General features: G+C 42.4%; 1 protein-coding gene across 5 annotated transcripts in view; it reads right to left on the reverse strand.

Moving 5' to 3' along the window:
• The window catches only part of RUNX1T1 (RUNX1 translocation partner 1), a 153,798-nt gene extending 137,048 nt beyond the window's left edge, over positions 1-16,750 (reverse strand). For 2 of the 5 annotated variants that reach the window (XM_018058205.1, XM_018058201.1), the window contains exon 1: positions 8,726-8,918. Coding sequence is in view for 1 of the 5 variants with exons in the window: in XM_018058202.1 (XP_017913691.1) it covers positions 16,602-16,629 (28 nt within the window). In the remaining 4 variants the exon portion in view is untranslated. Of the gene's footprint in view, positions 1-8,725; positions 8,919-9,058; positions 13,486-16,601 lie in introns of those variants that run through there. The other 3 variants (XM_018058200.1, XM_018058204.1, XM_018058202.1) reach the window with 3 other exon arrangements.

Consider the following 22,162-nt stretch of genomic DNA (forward strand, 5'->3'; position numbering starts at 1 on the left):
GGTCACAAAGGGACACGACTGAGCAACTTTCATTTTACTTCACTGCCCAAATTCTGGCAAGCTAAATACAATGGACATTGAATCTGAGCTGTCATCACTTCCCCCTCTCTAAATTCAGCCATATCCAAGTACTAATTATTTTTCTTTGCAATGTCTCTAGCATCTGCCTATTCCTCCTTATCCCACAAACCCATTTCTGGCCATTCTTCTACAAATATCTAACATTTAAACTACTGCAAAGTCAGTTCCCTACCTGGCCTTGGTCTTCCCTCATTCCATCCACCCCAATCTGGCCCACCAGAATCAGACCAAGTCTTCAGAAACACAGCTTTAACTGGGTCCATGATTTCCTGTTGCCTTTTTATTTTTTCTGCTCTGGTTTTATTAAAGTCTACTTTACCATGGCATTCTTTGTTCAAGTTACAGATGTACACTACCACGGGTGAGACAGACAGCTGGTAGGAAGCTGCTGTGAAGCCCAGGAACCTCAGCTGGGTGCTCGGTGACACCTAGACAGTGGAACGGGGGCCAGGATGGGAGGGGGTCCACGTGGGAGGGGACACGTATACATGTAGCTGATTCACTTCCCTGGACAGTGGAAACTAATGCAACGTTGTAAAGCAATTATACTCCAATTAAAAACAAAAAGTTCAACTGGAAAACCTAATATAGAGAGCATCTGTGATAAAGAACAGAACTATTCTGGTTTCTCGGTGCTAAGAGGATGAACAATCTGGGCAGCCTCCACACCACCTCCCAAACCTAAGGGGTCCCACTAGACACAGAAGAGTTTTTTAAACTTCTGGTTTACTGAGAAGACAAAGCTTAAATCAAATGCCTGGTAGTCCAAACATTTATGATCTTGCTGCTTATTTCCCAAGCCTCACCCAAGGGTCCTTTTTGCTGGATCCACGTTAATTTATTCTCTCTCTGCCTCTACCCACCCCACCCAACATACCTCTCCCAAGACCTTTTCCAATCACCATTCTTACTTTATAACTGCCCACAACCCCATTACAATAACATCGCCTTGATTATTCCTACCTCTCTTAAAACAAACTTAAAATTTCAATTCACTCCTAAATCTCATTTATTATACCATTTAACCAGCAAATAATAAAGCCTCTTCATCTTTTGTAGCTATTTGATTTGTCCTGAGTGGGTTTATCATTCAATGGGAACTGGGTCTACTACCTGTTCTGTGTCTCTAGTATACAAAGCATTTGTGATAAAGAACAGAAAAATTCTGGTTTCACAATGCTAAGACAATGAATGGAAGGGCCTGAACCCGAACTGGGCAGCCTCCGCGCCACCTCCCAATCCTATGATAGTATATGGGAAAGTACTGCTACTTTATTTCAGGTTTACAACCAAAAGCAAAAACCTTAATTTTCTTTCAAATATTCTAAAATGTTTCATTACCAAGGCTACCCCAACAACATATGCCTTTAAGACAGTCAAATTAGCTTTAATGGGTTGCTCACTTTATTGCTTTTCATTTATGTTTTTCTCTGATATTTTACACCCACTTTCTCTTGCCAACTCAAAGCTTAACATGGATAAGTCAATGGCGACTGATCACGTTTACTTTCCATTTAGACCTGAACGCACCTAACCTACCCTGATTCAAACAAAAGGATTTGAATTCATTCTCCACATTTGTTTCCCATCAGAGGTCAAGTGTGGATATCATTTCTAAGTAAACCTAGCTAGAGATGAGGATGAAAATGTGTGACAGGTAGGCAAAGAGGTTTGGCAATAAAGAATACTTGCCTGACACATGATAAAAGTTACAGAATTCTAACATCACTTGAAAAGAACACTTTCACAGGAAAGAAGGATTACTATATCAGTCTGATAAACACCACAGTTCCAGTCCCAATATCATCTGCTGTTCTTCCCAGCTGTGTTTGCTCATCACTGTGTACATAACATATGCACAGATTCAGAAAATAAACTAGTAGTCTTTCATGACCTGTCTTCCAGCTCACATCTTTCTGTATGTTCAGGTTAGGGGAAGGGGTATAGTCCATCTAGTTTTAACAAAGTAGAGGAACCAGCTTCCTAAGACCTTGCATTTAAAGCACAGTTCGCACCACGCTTACCACCATGTTCAGTGGGAGAGGACTTCCCAATTGCTGATATTCCACTTGCCAAGTCAGATGTGCATTTGAAATGCTCGCAGCAATGCTGCTATGCTAGCGCCCTGGCACAACCCTTAAGCCAGTCTTTGCGGGTACCATCATCTACTTTCCTAATACCTCTCTCATCTCTGACCTGCACGTCCCCAGGTATACTCCCCACAAGGTCTAGCAGAAAGGACGTCCCAAACACTAACATCAGCTAATTTTCTCTCCTGGAGCTCTACTAGAGCTGGCCATAGCGAAGCTCATCAATGGGCTGGCAACGTCTCCTCTGTCATTAGTGGCCCCATAACTCTGGATAGCTTATCTTTAGACAAACCGCCATTACATCTCCTGGTAACATTTTCTCTATTATTTCTCTGATGTAGTATTCAATTCAGTCAAGTCAGGTCTCAACAGTTCACGGCATACATACTTTTAAGACATTCACTTTTATGGCAAAGAACTTGAATTTGGCCTCCCACCAAATTTCAAATGCCAACGCAAAAACTTTCTACAACCTATGAAGCAACAGTGGTTCCTGTGGTTTCCATTTCTAGACACACATGAACCTCATGTAACTTCCATGTCCTTCCTCGTAAACAGCAGAAGTTTCCACTGCCATCCTGAATGATGACAAAGGGCTTAATCAAATCAGAAGTATAAAAATGTAATAGTTCCTAAATTCCAAAGAAGTCCAGCCCATGTTCACGATTAGTAACTTCATAAATTAGCATTAATTTTTTAAGGTCCATTTTTTAAGTCAAAGTACAAAAATCAGGGTCATTGGTAGTCACTGGTCTCTCCATCACTTTTAGAAGCAACAGCAGACTGTTCCTTCAGACAACAGATAGCTTCTTGGTCTTTTGCACTTAACATCTGATTCCTAGGCAAAAATGATTAGGTGCCCTTTGGTTTAAACAAGCTATTACTTACCAGGTTCTCTCCAAAAATGGTTTAAAGAGGTCATTTTCCAAATCTCCAGTGACTTGGGTCCAAACCTTGAGACTGTGGGGTGCAGGAAAAGCCTGGTAAGCACTAAAGTGAGCCTTCAGTCCCTCAGCCCTGGCCCCAGGCACCAAGTTCACCTTAGGTGAGGTGAGGGGCAAGTATACAGGCTGTTTTATTTGTGCAAGACCTAAAATGTTTCAGTTTCTTCTCACTCTGTAGAAAGATTCTTTCCTCCATCACTCACATCTGAAAGGACTGTAGTAACAACTAAAATCTCAGACAATCATCTGAGATCCAGGATGGCTATGAGAAAAATGGCACAGTCTTCCCCACACCTCTTCTTTATAACGAACAGTGGGGAGCTGAGGACATTCTGCCCTGATTCTATTTCCCAGTGGTATGCAGATTAGTAGTACCCCCAACTCAGAAATGAAAATATAAGGATTTGTTTTTTCATTTTCTTAACCACTGGAAATTCCTGAAAGCCTACTCGTAATATGCTAGGTAGACCTGTATAGATGAGAGCTGAGAAGCCTCGTGATCAAAGAGTCTGCCCATCATTTGCTCCTGAGGCTGGAGTGCACCCGAGGCCACCCAGCAAGTCAGTGACTGAACTGGAAGGGGAACCTCAGTTTGCTTGTCCCGGGGAATGCACACCACGAGGTCCTTCGTTCCCTAACAGAGTGCTTTATGCTACATAACCAGTTATAAGTTCAAGATGGTCCAGACTCCCTCTCCTCTTAGTCATGACGAGGAAGTGGACCCAGCCAACTGGGAGATGCTGAGATGGAGTAGAGTGAGCAAACTGCCTGAGACGGGCCAAGCCGCAGGGACTAAGAACACGGAGCGGAAGACGGCCCTGGAGTGCTGAATGAGACCAGCAGAGGAAGAGGTCCCAAGGCCGCGTACAATGCAGGAAGGTGGCGTTCTGATGACAGAACAGCATTCAGTAATGGAAAACCTGCATCAGGAGGATGAGGGATACAGAGTGCATAAGCGTGCTAAGTCGCTTCAGTCGTGTCCAACTCTTTGCGATCCCATGGACCGCAGCCCACCAGGCTCCTCTGTCCATGGGATTCTCCAGGCAGGAATACTGGAGTGGGGTGCCAAGTCCTCCTCCAGGGGATCTTCCCGACCCAGGGATCGCACCTGCATCTCTTATGTCTCCTGCCTTGGCAGATGGTTCTTTACCACTAGCGCCCCCTGGGAAGGGGCATACAGAGTGGCATACATTTGGGCATATCCTAGGATATCTGCTAGCCGGGAGTCTACTCTGATTCCTAGGTTGGGGGCAAGGGCAAACATAAGGAAAACAGTGGATGTATAGCTCATGACTGCTAAAGAGCACATAAAGCCCAGTATTCAGAGAATATGTCTCTGTTAGACCTTGGGAACAGAGCAGGTAATTAAATTTGGGGAACATAAGGAAACCTCAGTGTTCCAAATTGGAGCAAAAGGTCAACGCAGAAGCGCAACTAAAGCTAGTTTTAGAGTGATGGACTGTACCTCTTTGAAACGAAGAAAGTGAAATGCTGGTTAACCATCTACTTAAAATCAGTGACGACACTATCTGTGAAGGTGAGTGCCAGGCTCACAGTGGCTCTCCAACGTCTGCCAGCTTCCCTACCTTCTCCCAAGACGAACAACTAGGTGGCAGCCCTCAAACACCTCGAAGCCCCGGGTTAAAAGATGAATGTATCTAGTCAATCACGTTCCATAAGGCACTGGGAGGTGTTCAGACTGTTGGACACACGACAGGAAAGCTTTACACCTGTACTCTCCACAGTCAACAAGAGCTGTAGCCTAGAGGCCCCATTCACCCAAGCACAGACTTGTCTTAGGGACCCTGGCCAATATGGAGCCCACAAAAACCAACCTGTTTCACGAGTTCCATTATACAGGTAACCTCAATTAGAACTATCAAAGCAGAGGGATTGTAAGTAGGTCTCTTACAGTTAGTGAAAATGTTAGTGGTTCTAAGCAAGACTGATGGTTTTAAGTGTTTTCAAACAAAAGTATCTCACACCTTAAACCTCAACCACAGGGTATTACTTTCTCAGCGGTTCTGATATAAAAGCCTGAACATGACTTGATCAAGTATGGACATTCTGAAAAGAGTCACAGGAAGCTCTTCCCTGCTCATGTCAGATAAGGTACTGAGGCTTCAACACCGATTGTGGTTCAACACAGAAACAACACACTAGAAGGCCATACAGAAAAAGTGATGGGGCTGTGTCTGTGAAATAAACCTTCTTCACTGATACACGACTCCGGTGACCTTTCTTGAGAGTGGCAAAGTGATTGGGGCTACACCAGAGAATATACCCACCAAGGAATATACCCAAATCTCTGAAATTATGCCAGCAACAACATGCCACAACTGGGCTTCAAACTGGAAATTACATTCTTTATAAGAATTATTCTCAGTTGTACATGTGCTCACAAGCATATACAATGCTGTTCTTCAAAAAACCTCTTCTTTCGATTGGTGTTTCAGAAGAAACATTTGTTAATATCAAATATGCTAATGTGTCACAGTTTCTGTTTTCCCTTGTATCCATTCTGAAAATAGTCTCAGTTTATCTTTGAAGAGTGAGTGTGTCTGGCAATTGAAGTGTGAAGGTACAAGCTATATAGCCTCTAATTGATCCAAAGCAGTGATCATGCCTCACCCTAGACAAATTACTATACCACAAGTCCACCCAACTGCAATTGTGGATGGAATCAATATTAAACCTGATCCAAATTTTATAGGTCTTCCTTCTACCTTAATTCTCTATGTCCAGTTTCGTATGACTAGTATTGCCATTTATTTTCTTTCTGTAGGGATAAAGTATTATCTTTATTATTGTTATTCATGTTAGAGTTCTTTTTAATTAATATTGAGTAATTTTTTAGACATGTCTTTCCTAGAAATGTCACTAGTAAAATGCATCCAATTTTTCTCTAATGTGGTGCTTTCCCTGTCCATAAAACTTATTTGATTAGCAGTACTATAGAAGCTAAAGCTTTTGTATGCAGGCACTCAAGCATAATTTAATCATTTTATTTAAGCATGAAAAAAATTATTCTGAAAGCCCTGTTAGGTAAAATATCCCTGATTAATTTAAACTTACATTTACAGGTACATTAAAGGTGAAATAAATCACAGAATGCCCAGTATGCAATGGAATAGTGTTAACTTTGTTATAATAGTCAGCAATAAGTTAAAAATTGGAGTATTAGAGAATGTAAGGAATAACTCTCTCAATTTAAGAAACTTCATTTTAACAGGTTACTTTAAAATAAATTTTGTTTTATGTGAAACCATTTTATATTACAAGGATTTCCACCTATGGAAATCTCTTTCATACTCAAACGAGATGAGGTCCTAATTGCATAATACCATTTATCTGCTGAGGATAAAAGTGCCAACAAATGAAAATGCACATTAGGCAAGAGGTTGTCAGAATAGAAAATTGTCTTTTTTATTTTATTTTTTTTGTTTTTTTTTGTTTTTAAATAACCCACTCACATTAACAAAAGACTGCAGTAGCTTCCAAATTATAGGCTGTTATTTTTAGTGGAAGTAGTTCAATATTCATATTGGAGCAGATGTAGCAGTTTAACAAAACAGCTCTTCAAATCCTGCACAAATTGAAAACAGGAAAACTGATTGCATTTTCTCTTATCACTTTCCTTTTCTGAATTGACACTTTTGGCCTTCTGAAAATTTACACATGGCTTTCATCTCAACAGCACCTGCTGATCAAACAGAAACCTAACATTTTCATGAAAATGGTATAAAGGACTAGTTTTGTTCAAAATGTTGTAAAGGGCATCAATTGCCTAACCTGATGACAAGAACTGCTGGGTATAAGGCATATTCATAATAGTTTTATATTTTCACTGAACTTTAAAAAAATACATTAAGTCCCTTCTGGTTTTTCCCATGTTCACCTTTCATACAATTCAAATTTCTTTGACTCAAGGTCTGCCTAAAACTTAGTTTTATTATCCAAAGACTATGGAAAATGTGTAAAAGCGTAGATTACACTAAGACGTAGAATACTGAGTATTTTCTCTGTCACTGCTTAGAATACACATGTTTATCAATCCATACTGCCTTCTATTCAGTCACATGAATGTAAATTATACACATTCTGCTTTCATATTCCACCCACAGAAAAAGGAAAGCCAGACCCTCTTTTTGAAGGGGACTTACACATTTCTTTAAACAGATACAGATTTAGCAGGTGCTTGAATATCCCCAACTGGAGAAAAATGGATGTCACCTGAGCACAAGCTATCTGAAAGATGTGCCCAACCCATTTAATGTAAATGTCTCTGGAAGGTAAAGATGAAGCTTGAAAATGGGTATTCCTATATGTAAAATACAAGGACTGACAGCTAAGGAGCTCCTCAGATTTTCAAATAAAACTATATCACTTATTTATCTGTTACACCTGATTCTAAGTGAAATTAAAGATGTCCCTAAGAAATGTTCTCTGTCAGTTCACTAGCAAAAGATCTCTATCCTTCTGAAGGATTCCAGGCTGTCTATTCCCATTCTGCCTGGGTGACAAGGTAACCCCAGGCAGAAATGACATACAGTAAATATATGTGCCACTCCGGCCAGCTGGACTGTGAATTTCAGTGTCTCATCATGCTCACTGAGGTAAGAGCAAACCTGAAATGTCAATATGTTCAGTCAACGGAAGTGAAATAATGGGACTCTATTGTCTTACCCAATTGATCTGCTGCTGTCAACAAGGAAACATGCCCCCTGCCTTCAAACAAATTTTAATTAGGCTCTTAGTTACTGGATCATATTTACCTATGAAAATAGTTATCCTGACTATGTGTAGGAAGCGAAACAATTGTTTTTCCCACTTTTACCCATTTTAAAAACCTTTTAAAGTTGATGCTGTAATCTTTAAACACACTCAACTGTATTAACATGTTTCAAATTAAACAGGTTTATTAAATATTTTAAAATTATTTTCAGTTTAAACCAATTCCAAGGGGGGGGGGCGGGAATCCCATAGTTTAAATTCAACATGCAAATCTACCTTACAGTCTTGATTTTTGTTCCCTCTGGACCTAGTTGAAATCATACTATAAAATCAACTAATTCCACATTAAAAGTATGTTTCATTTGCTCCTCTCACTCATCCAAGTACTACCATTAGCATCAATTCACCACCCATTCAAAACATGTCACACCGAACCAAACACAAATGATCAATTCCAAAAGCCTCAACCGATTTTGCTCGGTTTATCAATCCTACAAATAAGGGGTAAATGAAACTCTTGTTATAAGAAGGGAGACGGTGCTAAGGAGGGCAGGAGGTGGGGGTGAAAAGAATATAAGGCATTCAAGCCATTGCGATTTTCCCTTAAGTTCTACAGACTCTGAATGCAAAGAAGGGACACAGTCTCACCTTAACATCAAAATGAAATGGAACTAATCAAGTTGTTAAGCAGCTTCTTCTTTCCCCCTCTTCATCCAAAGGCTTCAGCATCCCATCAATAGCGTAATCCATTGTCCCCCCCCCAACCCCCGCCTTTATCCAGTCTCCTTTAAACCTATTTAGAATGGCAAAAAAAAAAAAAAAAAAAAAAAAAACCACCGAAACCCAAGGAAAGATAAGGCCCTCCGGTAATCTCACCTCGGTGAGTCCTGTCTGGATAGCAGAGGTGATGGGAGATAGCGGCCAGGCCAGGGCTGATGCCTGCTCCTCACCCCACACAACAAAAGGCAGATTTCTCTTTCCTCCCTCTGCTAATCTTGAAATGTAAATTCTCTCCGCCAGCTAAGAGGAGCGACAGATAACGTGGTACATCTTCACTTCTCCCGGTCTTATCGACTTCTGAATCGTTTGGGAAGGGGGAGAGGAAAAGAGAAAGGCCGCCTCCCCGCGCCCCCCTGCATCCCGCCCCCCACCCCTCCCCTCCTCCCGGCCCGCCCCCCGGCCCCCGGCCCCCCCGGCCGCCGAGATTACCTTCTGGCAAAGCAGCGCAGGAGAGGCGGCCGCCGCAGCGCAGGCGGCCCCCGGACCGCGGCTTTGTATTCATTAAACACACATCGGAGCTTATCAGAAGTCAGAGGCTTGTCGGGATGGCACATTGTGTGTGAGTGAGTGTGCGGGCGCACGAGGGAGCCGAGCGGAGCCGGCGTGCATCGGGGTGATTACAATATCAGCAGGGCCCAGATGGAGGCAGGAAAATAAACAGAGGGTGCGTGTGAGACGGCGCGGGAGAGGCAGGGGAAGCGGGAGAGAGAGAGGGGGGACCGGAGACGCGGGCTGCAGCGAAGGAGCAGGGACCGGCAGGGCAGGGGCGGGGGACTCGGGGGGCAAGGGCGGCGAGCGAGGCGCCCCCAGGCTGGCCGAGGCTGACCTGTCTCCCCCCTACCCCAGTCTGTCCCCTCCCGGAGAGAGAGCGGGGGGAATCCAGACTAGCAAACTGCCTTTCTCCCTTGCTCCGGGGATGGCGGACGGAGGCAGCCGGGATGCTAACATTCCGGGAGGTTCTGTCAAGGTCAGAGGGGCATCCAGAGCCCGCTTTTTGCAGGAGCTTAACAACGAGACAGTCACCGTGTGACCTCCATCCAGACAGACCCAAGTTGCCCAGCAAACCCAGGGAGTCCTCACGGGCAGCCACACAGCCCTTCCCGACCGACCTCAAGTGGGAGTTCTCGTCCCTTTCTTGGCTGGCTCCAAGACTAGATTCCAGCCCCCTGCCCACATCCACAGAGATGGCTGTGAGGCGGATACAAACGCTGGCATCTCCCCGGGCTTCTCAAGGTGGTCCCAGCGGAAACCTCGCGTGGCCAGCGGCACCGGGAGAAGCCGCACTTGTGACTGGGAGCTACAGGTGACTCTCAGACACCTGCTCCACCTCCAGAAACTGTGCCGGCGTGGGGGCTCCTTGTGTGTACATCTGAGAGTCTATTTTGGAGGTGGGAATTTGAAATCGAGGCAATCAATCCCGGCTTGAGCTTGCCTCCACAGCTCTTCCCCCCACCCCAGAGCCGGGGAATCAATCAGACACCAAGCAGGGAGCTAGCGCTCCTCCCAGTCCAGAGTGCCTCTTCCACCCCCATCAGGGTCTGCAGGGAGGTACACCTGAGTGGTCTCCTGGGAGCCCCCTTTCCCCTTTTAAATGCACCCATCAGCCAACGTGTACATCTGATCAGATCCTTAATGGAGTGCAAATAATGCAGCAAAGAAGGTTATTTTATGGGGGGGGGGGCGGAGAGGGAGTATTTGGTCATGTTGCATTTCAAGGCACTGAAGCTTACTTAAGAAGCTCATGTCAGTATGAAGAGTGAGTTCAGAATAAAGAAGCCAACAAACTCCAGAACTGTTCCTGACATACACTGTAGCCCCTGCTGCAGTGAAACTTCAGATTGTAAACCAGTTTATGCATGGGGGCTCGATAGTTTGGGGTGAGGGGAAATAAGGCTAGTGATTAGAGAAAAACATCAACACCAAAGTGCAAGAGACCTAGCAAGCCACCTCTGAGAGGAGACAAATCTGAAGACCTTAAGAAAATCAGGAGAGGCAGGGGTCACAAAGAGGGGGCCAGCTGAGCCCCTGAACCACAACAGCAAACTGTTGAATCAAGCACTCCCCTCCAAACTACTTGGATCCACTGCTCAAAAAGTTTTATGAGCAGTGGATCCTCTGGCCCCCAAGCTTCCACCACTCCAAGAAAACAATTAAGGGAAACCTGATAGGTCAGGTAAAGTGCAAAAAGCTAGGCATTGGAGGAAGGGCATGTGTGAAAAATCTTGTCATGCAATGAATGTCAGATGAAAAGGGCTCTGCCACAATCCACCAGTAATCCAATCATGTGGAAAACCTCGGGGTATCACTGAGAAGAGAAGGAGGTACTACTTCCCTGCAAATCTTCAAAAAGTGAGCAGGTTCAATAGTTATAGAAGGGTGCAAAGAGGGAGGAGGCCCTTTGGCAGGAAATGTTACCAAATCGAGTGCACTCTAAATGAGTGAAAAACATGTTTTAAATGTAACAACAGACTTCTAGAGTATCATTATAGCTCTCATAAAGGGTCACCTTTCACTTTTTCTCTAGCTGCTATAGAAACCTGCATTCAGGATAACCAGGTGCAATCACATATACCTGCCCCTTTATTACATATTAGTTAGATCAGTTTGGACAAAGATTACAGACACATGTTTATAAATCCAATGCAACTCTAGGAAGTAAAAAATACAACTTAGAAACGCCAACTGATTTTTCCATTACATGTGCTTTGAAAAAATGCTATTTATAAAACAAACAAAGCCGGACTACTTCCACAGAAAAGGCTTACATTTTTCTTTAAAAAGCATCCAGACACTGAAGGTATGAAGAAAACTGCACAAAAGCTTATCTGCCAGTGTTCTTGTTTTGTAAAGGCATACTATTTCTATTAATACCTTGTTTGTTCACTGACTTTTGGCTCACAGTTACAGAAAAGATCAACCAATTCTCAAATGGGAAGAATCCATGACTTTCTTCCAAAGCAAACACTTTGCTGCAAAGCTTTCAATTTAGAAAAAAAGCAGTATAATAATCAAGAACAATCACAGAATAAGTGTACAACAGGAAGTGGTTTCTATAATCACAGCTGTCTTAAAGGCCAGGCTGGAGACTAGAAATCTTAATTTCAACTAGTTCTTTTCTTAATAATAGGTTACCTTCCTATAAAAGCAAGAAGTCCATCTGTCTCAAGCAGATAAGTTTTGAAGCATTAATTCAGATAAAAATCTAGCATTTTCTTTGAGTATGTGAATTCTAGTGTGCTATAATGTGAGAATTCCAACATATGACCATTATGGCATAATATCTCATTGCTCAGCTTGTCATTATTTCATTTGTAATTCTTATGTTAATTATGTTCATAATTACTATAAACAGATGTGGTAGAGATTCATGTGACCTTTCATTGCAGAATGAATTCCTCACTCATTTTGCTTTAATTTCTCATGTATGTGAAACTGAAATGCAAAAAAAAAAAAAGCTTTCGGATTTCCTAATGCTTTATATGTATAAGTTAAAACCTACCTTCTACTTCATCTGCATTTCAAAATACTAGAATATTCTTAACATTTAAGCTGCTTTACAGTACATTTTAAAATTGCACACTGAATCTCACTGCTGCTCACTAAATTGTAGCTATGGATGCCAAACAAAGACTAGCATCCGTGTCTAAGTTGTTTGTCTTTCTTTTTTTTTTTTTAATATCAAAGGTTAATGCAGCAGAATTGTGCTTCAAAACCAAGTGCCTAGCAGCTACATAGCAATTTATTCACTCATAACTCAACCATCACCCTCTTTACATAAAACACATTTACAATAAAATCTGTATGGATTTCATTAGCTGAAAACCTCCTCGAATTTCATTTCTTTGGCCCTAATCTATAATTAGTGTGGACAGACAGGTGCAAACCCTTCTCTTCTACAGATGGCTACTGGAAATGGTGCAAAGTAGCTCCTTCTGTTTAAACAACACAGAGATAACCTGCTCTGTCTTATCACTTACAATTACCTCCATTAAACTGAACTAATGTTTGCTTTAATAAAATGTTCACTGTTCTTTAAACATTATTTAGGAACTCTTATATTAATGGCTGTAAAAAAGTGAAGTTGGAACGTGTCTCTTTAGATAATAAAAAATAACTTATTCTGGATGAAATGTTCTCATTGATGGATAATATTCTGAGGTTCACAAAGGTATTTTAGTTGACTTAATATTTGTCAGTTACTTTGCATAAAAGGGTCAAATATGGCATTTTTAAAAGGCATCTTGGTGACAAATTATTTAACAAGTAAAGAAATTCAGAACTATGAAATGTTTAACTTCTTTATTATAGATTTTAACTTACTGAACTCCTAAAATCCTAGGTTGTTTTCACAGAGTATTTATGTTCACCTAATTTCATGTATTTGTCTAACTTCTGATGGATTCTGAAAGCTGTATGAAGGCATCATTTTAAGCCACGTTTTAAAAATTAACCATGCATGCAGTGCACTCTGTAAGCACACGGTTAAAAATAACACCATTTCATACTAAATAACCTCTATAAAGCCAGAGATCACTTCTCCCTGCTTCTGCTATCAATAAAGTCTGTGGGTCACTGGATGATGAATAAGGTGTCCCTAAAACAAAGAACTTTTAAATGTCCAAACATCAACAAATAGCTTTTCTCACTGAACCTACATAACTTACAGTAATAGACTCCAGTAAAATGCAACTGAATCGTTTTTTTCACATGCAAATCCTGCAGGTGCCAATTTTTGAGACTGCTTTGCTATGAAGGGCTATGCTGCCTGCATAAAACCTCAATGAAGAAGGGTTTGCATTCAGAGCCTGTCAGCTGATGTTCATATCAAAGAAGTGGGAAACACGATTTGACAGTGAAGAATGTCCTAACCTGACAACCACTGCCCAGCATTCCTATTGGAAGCATTTCTTTCTCGTGATCCCTTTTCAATGTCGGAAAAAACAGAAAAGTTTTTTTTTTTACAATAAAATAAGCTTCTATTTTTATAATAAAATAAATGATAATGGCACCTTACATTTGTGTACTTCTTTCCTATTTATGAAGTGTTCTTTCATCTGCAAATATTTATACTAACACCCTGGATGGAAGAATTCATCATTAAAATCTAGCATCAAGAACAATATTTTACTTTTCTTCAGAAAGGGAAAATTGTAAAAATATAAAGCTGCAATCTTATAGCTGCAACATGTACTCTCCTACCATTTCCAGCAGCTTGCAACTTGATAGGGCAGTTTGCATTGTACTACAAGAAGAATGTGTCTTATCAGCAAAGCCCTTTTAAGGATCATTTTTAAATCAAATTATTAGCAGATATTAGTGAGTCACAGGGACTAAAGCTATAAAGGAAAATAGTATTTCAAAGATTTCTGGTCTGCTTTGAGCTGTCCAAACATTAAAGAAAAAAAATGCACCATTTTTTCCACTTATTTTATTAGATATGAACTGGACACTGGAGAAACTCCATACTCAAACTCTCCCACTCAGTATTTAGCATTTCAAATAAAGTGACTGCTGTCTAAATGGTTTACAAAAAATTATGAATGCTTACACAAAGTCTTCTAACATAAAGTTCTTCTCTTAGTATGATCACAGATAAAGTCAGCTTTTATACACCCAGAATGAGCCTGATTTCTTGATTATTTCGTGGAAATTCTTTCTTTTGAAAGAATAAGCCAAAGAAATGCTAAATACAGTACAGATAAAGCAATGTTAGACTTCAACTTCCTCAATATCCTTCCTGGCTGCAAAAAATGCTTAGGTTAAACACTGGGTGAGACTGTCAGCTGTCTCTTTAAAAATAACCACCCATAAAAAGAAAGAAAAAGAAAATCAGACTGTCCCATGCATGCTACCTGAAAGCCCCTACAATGTTAAAACTAGAATTGACATTAAGAATAAACAATGGGGAAAGATCCAGAGAATCATAAATTTGCTTCTCTTTGTACACATCACATCTGACATAAGCATCTGGGTTTGGTCCAGGATGGTTTAAGAAACAATTCTGTTTATTCACATTTCTAAGGAACTGTATGGTAGGAGAGACTGGGCACAACAAAACACTCACATGGTCCAGGCAAAAGGCTGCAAAAAACTAAAGAAGACCCCCGACACCAACGGTTTACCACTGAAAAGCTGATCAATTTGTATTCTAGCGAGTGTGGACTCACTGGGCACAGACCCAGGTTCCCTCTCATTCTAAGCAAAGGGAGGGTTATGACAATCAAAGCCACTGGGTGCACATAAAAATGGGACACATGTTTAAAAGGAGACGAGGTGGGGGGGGGGGGTGGAACCTGTAAAACAGATTTCAGTTCACACAGAAGGTAGAAAAAGAAAACGCCTTGGTCAGCAACCCAATCTTTATCAGGGGATACATCAATTTGCAGCTGCTGTGGGCAGCCATTTATATCAAGGCCCTGGGCAGATTAATTAGAGGGAGCGAAGTTAAAATTTCAAGGGGGCCCGGAGTGACATGAAGCACATCAAGTTGCTCTGGAGTGGCCTCCCCCCAACTCCTGACCTTCACTCCCCGGCCCTGGACTTTGGGACTGGTCTTCAGGAGCTCCTCCGCGGGGGACACTGGCTATTCCTGCAAGGGACACTCTGGTGCCAGGCTGAGGCGAGTTGGGCTTTAAGATGCCCAGATCTTGAAGAATAGCTGTGCTCAAAAGATTTCAACCGCCACGACGCTTTGCAAGGAATAAGGAAAACAAGGGCTGCAAGGCTCCGCAGCCAAATTCTCCAAACTTGAAAAGCGCGGGGGGAGTGGGGGGTGGGGGGGGAATCGGGCTATTTTTAGTAACAGTCTGGGTTCACATCCTACTTCCTGGAATCTGTACTCACACTTTTCCAAGGATTGACTTACCCCACCCCAACCTCCATAAAAACTTTCCAAAAAAAAGAAAAACGGATTTAAGCGCCTTGTACCCACCGAATTGTCTTTCCTAAGGGGGTCCTGGCCAGCATCAGATCCGCCCAGGGAGAGGGGTCTGGGTGCACCGATCACCCCAGTCCTTTCTGTCCCCCCAAAGAGAGCGCTGGGGCCGGGTAAACGAATTGCATCCCCGGGACGCAGCTTTCCGTCCGGGCTCCGCCTGGCGGGGGCTCCGTTGCCGAGCACAGGGCTCCCCATTCTGAAGAGGAGACGGGCGCCCCCATCGAGGCTGCGCAGGGAACCCCCAAAGGGCCAGGGCGCCGGAGCCCCCGGCGCGCGGAGGTCTGGGCCGCGGGGACGCTGCCCACCCAGCCCGGGCGGCAAAGCCGTAAGCCCGTCGCGGATGCCAGTCGGATCTAGAGACCTCACTAGAGTTCGGGGGCGGGGGGCTTGGCCTGTCCTCCAGGGGCTTCCCACCCAAGCACCCCGCGTGCCCAAGAAGACCAGGGCGGGTTCGCAGGGTGGACACAAAGCGCCCGGGGACTGCTCTAAGGACCCCGACCGCAGTAGCCACCGGGTCTCAAAAGTTAATATTCCTCCTCCTGTCTTGATGCCACAGCTAAGTTTTCCCACCATCAAAAGCAGACTTTCCAGTTTAAAAAAATATTTTAAAAAGAAAAAGAAAAACGAAATGATGGTCCAAGGCCACCTGCCACCCTCACCCTGGGTACCTTGCCCGGGGGTTCGGTCGGGGGGGTGGGTGGTGGGAATAAGTATGATCTTCCAGCTCTCACACTGTCATGATGGAGAGAAAAGAAAACGGGGGGGGGGGGCAGCAGCGCGGAGAATCTGAGCGTGAAAACGGCACCCCCGGCTGCCCCGTGAAGTTCAGTGTCACCGCAGCGGGCAGCGACTCGCGAGGCTCCTCTTCGCCCCGGTGCGTGGCTCTACCCTAGTTCAGCGACGGGGACAGCCCGGAGCCTCCCGGCTGAACAACCCAAACGAAGGGGACGGTCACCAGAAGGAGAATTAACAGCAGCAACCAGGGCACACTCCCACCCCAGTGCCCCCAGTCCCCGCCCGCCCGCGGGCACTTACACTGCACAGGGCCGGAGAGTCCCACCATCCGCCACCGGCTCCGAGGTGCCAGGGAAACTTGCCGTCTTCTCGGCCGGCCCGCGGGGCGAGGGGCCGAGGGCGCGGCGCCTCCCCTGGCCCCCGAAGGGCCGGCGCGTCCAGCACCGCGGGCCCGCGCGCGCGCTCGCCGCGAGGCCGCCGAGCGCCGGTCACCGCGAGCCGCGGGGCGAGGAGCCCGGGGGTCGGGGCCGCCGGCCAGACGCCGCCTCCACGCGGAGCAGCCCCGGACGCGCGGCGCGCCGCTCCTCCCTCCCTGCCTCCCGCCCCTTCCCTGCGGTCGCCGCGGCGGCAGACGAATGGGATGCGGGGCGCGGGGAAGCGCCCCCGTCCCGGGCGGCGTCTGCGTCGGCCTCGCGCGCCCTCGCTCACTCTCGAGGAAGGCGACGCGCGCGGGGCGGCGGGGCGGCCGCCGGGCCGCGGGGGCGCTGCGCGCCGGGCGCCGAGAGCGCGCGCGCCCGCGCCCGAGGCGCCGCGGCGGCTCCGCGGGGCCGGGAGGAGGGCCCGCGGCGGCGCGGGGGGCGCGGGCGGCGGGCGGGGGCGGTGGGGGACATCGGTGTCGTGCGGGGGTCACGGGGTCAAGTGTAAGTTAACAATGGGCTGGCCCGGCCGGCCGGGGCGCGCGGGCGCGCGGGCCGCCTCTCTCCTGGCCTCGCCCTCTCCGGTGAAGGCTGGACGTGGGGCCGGCTCCCTAGTGATGCTTTCCCGGGGCCCCGGGCGCCCTGCAGTAACCCAAGACGACCACTTTCCCCGGCCATCTGGAGCGCTCCTGGCTGCCCTGCCTGCGTCTCATCACTGGCTGGAGACACAGCTCTGCGAGCCATCAAGCCCCGCTCAGATCTCCTCTCTCTTAATCCCCTTCTGTTAGCTGATTTCCAGACTGACTATTTGCTTTCGCATTAGATAATAGCCTTAGAGAAAACAATTATCATTTCCTTTTTCCCTTTGTTTTTCTTCTTCTCCCATAGTATGCCATGAAGAGGGGCCCCTTTTCTATCTCACGGTGTTTTTTTGTTTGTTTGTACTTACGGGTTGTATCCCCCCCTCACCCAGACATTAATATCAATCCTTGGGGTGGGGGTGTCCCTGGAGAAAAAGATAGGGTGAAAGAATTCCAGTTATTTCCAAAGTAAATAAATAATCTCGCAGTGAACAGAACTGACTGTTTGTACAGAGCAAAAGGGGCTTGGATAATAATGAAAATATTAATATGTAGGTCAAATATGATCAGATAATGGCTGGCGATGATGAGTAAAATGAAATCTTTTAAAATTATTATGGAACAGTGCCATGACTGCAAATGTTATTATATTTAGTGTAACAATTTGAAATCCTGCTCTGAACCATGTTTTGTTTTGTTTTTTCCTCAACTGGCCTACATCAGTGCAACATATCCTGTGTGTGTGTTTCTAAATTTCGTCTTTACAAAGAAAAATATGTTTAAGATAGAGTCAGGGTGGGCCTGTGCAGGGGGAACTGATGAGACTTTGGTAGGTTTTATTTTTTTAAATGGTGCTTCAAATATTTAGTTAGTAAGATCCCTTCCCCCATCCTTTTAAACCCAGCTGGAGTTTCCAATTCTGAAGTCTTCTCAGATTTTACTAATTTTTTGCAATTCATTTTCAAAAAATACTCATTGTACATTCTGCCCTCTCTTTGGGACATATGACTAATGAATTGTAATGGATTAATGAATTGTAAGGTTAAGTCTTGATATTTGATGTTCTTAATTTGAATCTCAAATTTTATCAAGTTGTACATTCTATAGTAATTTCTGCATTACAGCTCTTTATTTTTTGCTCTCCTTAGCAGCATTAATAATCTTAAAATATAAAATTTTATGTATACTTTAACTCTGTTGTATAGGAAATTGTCAAAGCTTACTTATATTTTCCTAAAAGAATCATGAACACTTTAATACTTAATTATTCTATAACTTGTGTTATTTCTTCTGTCCCAAAATTGAAAAGCAAGAATTTAGATACCAGGACTATACATTTATTCTTATTTAAAATTAATAAAATGAAATCTGAATCAGGAATGATTCTTGTGAAATAGTGCTGTTTCTAAAATCATATTGTAAGGCTTAGAAATAAATCAACAAGTTTTAGGATGTAAAAAAATACAGGGAGAAATAAAATATACATATTATGCTATATTTTTCTTCTTTCTGTAAATTGTGCCAAAGTAGGTGTGAAATTATGATAGAAACATTAAACTTCAAAATCAATGGAAAACAACTTGCAGAAAATCAAAAACAGTTTTACATTTTCAGGCCATATTCACAACACAAAGGCATATATTTAAATCATGTTTCATAAGATTCTGCAAAGCTTATGGGATTCTCCCTTTTGGTCATTCTTCCGTAAAAATAACAATCATTGTTCTAGTTGTACTTCTTTTCTTAAAAAATGTACGTTTTCTACTCATTGTGACTTCACATTAGATAGAATGTCACTAAATCTGAGAGTTTTTACAAACTCTGATAAGAGCAGCTGAAGGAAGTACATCCTGAGGCTGAGGTATAGTGACTCAATATATTCCTTAATCCCACTTCCCACTCCCTTTAAAGGCCTGTGTCCTACAAAATGCAGAACAGTTTTCTGCAGAGTTTGTCCTGTTATCTCCTGACTCCTCTATTTGGAGCAAATGGTAGCAATAGGGACCAACTCAAGTGTGAGGTGATTCCTGAATTGTAAAACCTAGGAAAATAAAACATTAAATGGAAAGGGAGGGGCTTGTTCATAAGTGTGGTGGAAAGGTGTGAATTGCCTGAAAATGATACAAGTCCACAAAATATTTCGTTACCCTAGCCTTGGGGTGGGAAATACACCTGACATTGCATTCATCATGCAGTAAATTGATCATTGATACATTAAAAAATAACTATCTAAAGGAGACAGGAATTAGTATTGTCTTTCTATCTGCCACTCTCAGGAGAAGTTAGGTATCTGTACTCTAAGGACTTTCATTTTGTTAAACCAAAAAAAAAAAAAAAACCCTTTAAAAAATTCTTTTTTAAAAATAGACACCTACGCACCCTAACAAAACCATTAAACTGAAAAATAAGATATCCAATAATACGTTAAACTATAAAAACTCTTACCAGCAGTTTTTTCCTCACAGTTTTTTTTCTCACATTCTTACATTTTTCTTACTGTAAAGGTACCAAGTTTTTTCAGCTTACAGGTTTTTTTCCTTAATGTTACCTAAGACTGCTTTTTGTGTCTCCTTAAGCCAATCTTTTAAAAAAGCAGAATTTCCAACACAAATTTCAGACGAGTGCTTATTATCTTCTTTAGAGATATGTGATTCACCTCTCACAAACAGGAATTCCTGGACAAACTTTTAACAAGTTCTTAATTAATGCTTTCAAAATTCCTTCTTACAGACATTAAAGTTTGAATGAGTCCCAAGCTGTGATTTTCTATATACTTTGAAAAAGTCTTCCTGTTTGCTTAGGTTGATGAAAATTCTTAATTATTTTTAATGAAAGTTATTGTATTTGTGAAAAAAAATAGAATATGATAAACATAAAGGACAGGAAACAATGATCATGTTTTCATCAGTGAAGAACTTAACCCTATTTGTCACTTCTCTCGTTTTCGCTATATAATTTTATGTAGCTTACTTTTTGAGCTTTGTATGGACAAGTTTTATTCCAAATCTTTGCAACCTTGTTATTTAACTGGTTTAAGGTTTAATTTTAGAATATGGACAACAAAAAAATAAATTTTAGAGATCTTGTCTTATTCTGTAAGTGTACAATGTAAATACATTAGCTCTTAGGGACATAAGCTAATAAATAATTTTTTAAGAGAAATTTGCAAGTTATACTAAAATGACTCTGGGAGTTCTCTGGCATCCAGAGGTTAAGACTCAGTGCTTGCACAGCAGTCCTAGGTTGGGACGCTAAGATCCCACATGCCATGTGTCATGGCCACCCCCCCAAAAAAATGGCTCTCATCCTACCTGCAAATAAGCTGATTGGATTGGTATGATTCAGCTGCAGATAGTCGTATCTTTTTCTATACTACTTTAAAGCCAGTGTTCATGCAAAAAGCCAAAGTTGGAAAATTTCAATTACTTACTTAATTTCCAAAAGGAATTTTTTTTAAGTTTGGAGAGTTTTATAAAATAATTCATATTAGTATTTAAGTAATGAGTTTTACTCTTTAAATATTTAAATATTTGTATTCCTCGGAGTTTGACACATTAAACTCTGCAGGATTGAATTTAGTGCATAATATGAAACACACACGTGCTACATGACATACACAAATAAGCATGTTTATATGCACAGCTATCTATAAGCTAGTAATTATCTCATGTGACATTTTACTGCTAATCCATGACAAATATTGATGCCCCCCAAAAATCTTAGTTACCTTTCTAATTTACATTGAATGTTTCCCACCTCCATCTTTGAAAGTTGTTTTTTAAAATACCATAATCCAGAATAAAACCTTAGAATACCCATCCCCCACTGAGATTCTATATTCCCCATTTTTTTTTATTGAATGTGCTCAGAGAAGTTATTTTTCCTTTTTTGCCGTTTTGTTTGTTTTTAATATTGGTGTCTACTCTGTCTAAATAAATCCTTGAAAGTTGAAAGTTAAGTCACTCAGTAGTGTCAGACTCTTTGCGACCCGGTGGACTGTAGCCCACCAGGCTCCTCCATCCATGGGATTCTCCAGGCAAGAATACTGGAGTGGGTTGCCATTTCCTTCTCCAGAGGATCTTCCTGACCAAGGGATCGAACCCGGGTCTCCTACATTAGAGGCAGACGCTTTAACCTCTGAGCCACCAGGGAAGCCGATATAAATTCTTGGTTAGGTACATATTACTGTGATGTAACTACATAGATGAGAGTCTGTTTTGTTCACTGAACAGTGCTTGCCAAGTATTAGGTGTTCAATAAACATTTGTTGAATGAAGAATGAACTAAGTTTAAAAACTTCATCACATGAACTTATCTACATGAATCAAAACACTATCAACTTGGCTTCTATGAATTATGCAGAAAACTTTAACACCACCAATATATTTAAGGAAGAAAATGTAGGCAGTCAAAGACAAGGGTTTCCTGTGATGTTTTATATGTATATTTCAATATTTCTTGAAAAATGGGGAATTTGATATGAAAAATATGTATTCTTAAGTACTTCTTGTTTTAACTGTTTATAAAACTATTCTAGGCTCTACAATAAAGCACCGATATTTCTGAAATTTTGGTTTACTTTCCATAATAAGTTAGACATTTTAAAAAATACTATGTGAAGAAACTTGGAGCTAAGGGAATTTTAGAGGTAAGTAATTCTTTCCTTTTTATCTTATATATTACTTGGAGTATGTATTCCTTAATACACACATCAATATGCAGTAAAAATTCACAAGCTATTTAATTTGTCTAGGGCATATTCTCATTCTTTCGTTTAATTATTATATCATTGATAGTTTATATAATGCAGATTGTTTGAGGGTGTTTATACTTAGTAAAGAATCATCTTTATTTGGAAATGTAT

The sequence above is a fragment of the Capra hircus genome, chromosome 14 (genome assembly GCF_001704415.2).
Source record: "Capra hircus breed San Clemente chromosome 14, ASM170441v1, whole genome shotgun sequence".
In the NCBI taxonomy this organism is placed as follows: Eukaryota; Metazoa; Chordata; class Mammalia; order Artiodactyla; family Bovidae; genus Capra; species Capra hircus.